Source organism: Coregonus clupeaformis, unplaced genomic scaffold (assembly GCF_020615455.1).
Source record: "Coregonus clupeaformis isolate EN_2021a unplaced genomic scaffold, ASM2061545v1 scaf0295, whole genome shotgun sequence".
Taxonomy (NCBI): domain Eukaryota; kingdom Metazoa; phylum Chordata; class Actinopteri; order Salmoniformes; family Salmonidae; genus Coregonus; species Coregonus clupeaformis.
Window position 1 is genome coordinate 199,260 of NW_025533750.1, and position 3,241 is coordinate 202,500.

General features: G+C 43.8%; 1 protein-coding gene across 2 annotated transcripts in view; it reads right to left on the reverse strand.

The window, feature by feature from the left end:
- Window positions 1-307: 307 nt before the first annotated feature.
- Window positions 308-3,241, reverse strand: part of LOC121534203 (E3 ubiquitin ligase TRAF3IP2) — a 79,710-nt gene continuing 76,776 nt past the window's right edge. For both annotated transcript variants that reach the window (XM_041840766.2, XM_041840765.2), the window contains exon 10: window positions 308-455. In XM_041840766.2, the coding sequence (XP_041696700.1) occupies window positions 309-455 (147 nt within the window). In that variant the 3' untranslated portion in view covers window position 308. The remainder of the gene's footprint in view (window positions 456-3,241) is intronic.

Sequence of the window (3,241 nt, forward strand, 5' to 3'; positions counted from 1 at the left end):
AATGATAATAATAACAACAATAGGAGTCATCCTTTGACTGAAGGACCACAGAGTCTGACAGAAAATGACTGAAGGACCACAGAGTCTGACAGAAAATGACTGAAGGACCACAGAGTCTGACAGAAAATGCACAACTTGTCTGTCTTTTTATGGATGCAACTCGTCCGAAAATAGTTGACTTGAGTTTAATTTACGACAGACAAAAACAGATATTACGATTGAATCCATATTTATGGGTCTTTGTGTGGCTGAAGCCTTATGGTTTATATCTGCTGTCTGTCCTCCAGTCCAGTGGGGGCGCTGTGCTGTTAGATGGGGATAGAGACGATGGTGGGTAGCTTCCCGATAGGAGGAGGGTTGTATTTCTCTACTCTCATCAGGCGGCGCAGGACGTCATCTCTGTCCCTAGGCCAGCTGTAGACGTGAGTGTTCTGGAGCCACGTAGGGACATGACACTAGAGGGAGGGAGGGAGAGAGGAGTGAGCTTCACAACAAACACTACTGTAGTCGAGTAATGGGTAGCTGCAGCCCAATATGGCGACTGGAGTATGGGCGAGTGGGTGTGTCGAAAGGAATGGGTAGCTGCAGCCCAATATGGCGACTGGAGTATGGGCGAGTGGGTGTGTCGAAAGGAATGGGTAGCTGCAGCCCAATATGGCGACTGGAGTATGGGCGAGTGGGTGTGTCGAAAGGAATGGGTGTATGGAAAGCGAATCAGCTAATTGGGCAGATTTGATGCCACTCGAGACCATTTTGCGTGGCTGATTGGGTCGCACGACGAGTCGATAAGCCGGCTACCAGGGCACCGGGGTTGTATCAACGTGCTCCCAACTGGGCACCTGTATCACTGCATGTCGCCGGCGCTAGCTAACGTGGCAAATGTTTTCCCTCCCATGATTTTATTTCAAGTAGGATAGCAGCCTACTCAAGAAATAACTAATATTGATAACCATCTAGATGTCACCTTGATACATACAGTTGAAGTCGGAAGTTTACATACACCTTAGCCAAATACATTTAAACTCAGTTTTTCACAATTCCTGACATTTAATCCTAGTAAAAATTCCCTGTTTTAGGTCAGTTAGGATCACCACTTTATTTTAAGAATGTGAAATGACAGAATAATAGTAGAGAGAATGATTTATTTCAGCTTTTATTTCTTTCATCACATTCCCAGTGGGTCAGAAGTTTACATACACTCAATTAGTATTTGGTAGCATTGCCTTTAAATTGTTTAACTTGGGTCAAACGTTTCAGGTAGCCTTCCACAAGCTTCCCACAATAAGTTGGGTGAATTTTGGCCCATTCCTCCTGACAGAGCTGGTGTAACTGAGTCAGGTTTGTAGGCCTCCTTGCTCGCACACGCTTTTTCAGTTCTGCCCACAAATGTTCTATAGGATTGAGGTCAGGGCTTTGTGATGGCCACTCCAATACCTTGACTTTGTTGTCCTTAAGCCATTTTTCCACAACTTTGGAAGTATGCTTGGGGTCATTGTCCATTTGGAAGACCCATTTGTGACCAAGCTTTAACTTCCTGACTGATGTCTTGAGACGTTGCTTCAATATATTCACATAATTTTCCTTCCTCATGATGCCATCTATTTTGTGAAGTGCACCAGTCCCTCCTGCAGCAAAGCACCCCCACAGCATGATGCTGCCACCCCCGTGCTTCACGGTTGGGATGGTGTTCTTCGGCTTGCAAGCCTTCCCCTTTTTCCTCCAAACATAACGATGGTCATTATGGCCAAACAGTTCTATTTTTGTTTCATCAGACCAGAGGACATTTCTCCAAAAAGTATGATCTTTGTCCCCATGTGCAGTTGCAAACCGTAGTCTGGCTTTTTTATGGTGGTTTTGGAGCAGTGGCTTCTTCCTTGCTGAGCGGCTTTTCAGTTTATGTCGATTTAGGACTCGTTTTACTGTGGATATAGAAACTTTTGTACCTGTTTTCTCCGGCATCTTCACAAGGTCCTTTGCTGTTGTTCTGGGATTGATTTGCACTTTTCGCACCAAAGTACGTTCATCTCTAGGAGACAGAACGTGTCTCCTTCCTGAGCGGTATGACGGCTGTGTGGTCCCATGGTGTTTATACTTGCGTACTATTGTTTGTACAGATGAACGTGGTACCTTCAGGCATTTGGAAATTGCTCCCAAGGATGAACCAAACTTGTGGAGGTCTACAATTTTTTTTCTGAGGTCTTGGCTGATTTCTTTTGATTTTCCCATGATGTCAAGCAAAGAGGCACTGAGTTTGAAGGTAGGCCTTGAAATACATCCACAGGTACACCTCCAATTGACTCAAATGATGTCAATTAGCCTATCAGAAGCTTCTAAAGCCCTGACATCATTTTCTGGAATTTTCCAAGCTGTTTAAAGGCACAGTCAACTTAGTTTATGTAAACATCTGACCCACTGGAATTGTGATACAGTGAATTATAAATGAAATAATCTGTCTGTAAACAATTGTTTGAAAAATTACTTGTGTCATGCACAAAGTAGATGTCCTAACCGACTTGCCAAAACTATAGTTTGTTAACAAGACATTTGTGGAGTGGTTGAAAAACGAGTTTTAATGACTCCAACCTAAGTGTATGTAAACTTCCGACTTCAACTGTATATAGTAGATTCAGTGGTCTACTACTTAATGAGGAGGACATGAACGGCAACAACAGTGTCCTTCGCTCTCGCTTGACCACAGCGTGGGAAGTAGCTACCTAGAAGCCAATACCAGGGTGACTGTCACAGTAAGCTCGCGCATACAACACATGAAGCAACAGCAACATGAACCCATCATCAATACTTTTGATCAAAATTAAACTAAATCGGTAGTTTTAGAACTGAAAATGCAGAATTATTTGTGTAAAACTAGAGCGAAATGAGGCAAGTAAAGCCCCCCCGGCCAAACCCTCCCCTAACCCGGACAACGCTGGACCAACTAGCTGTTACTGGCAGAGAGGTTTGGAACTCTTTCTTATTGGTCTGTTAACTCAATAGTAAATAGACGTCACCAGGCAGGCCAAAACTCAACCCTACTAAAACAGGCTGGAATTTCAGGCGGTCTTTTCAAACAGCTCTAAAAGGACATTATCATAATTTCATAGTATTATTTCAACCTGTTTTGCCTGCACTGGGTCTTTCATCACAGCGACATGTCCTCTATCCTGTTTTGCCTGCACTGGGTCTTTCATCACAGCGACATGTCCTCTATCCTGTTTTTATTGAATTTGGCTGGCAGGAAATG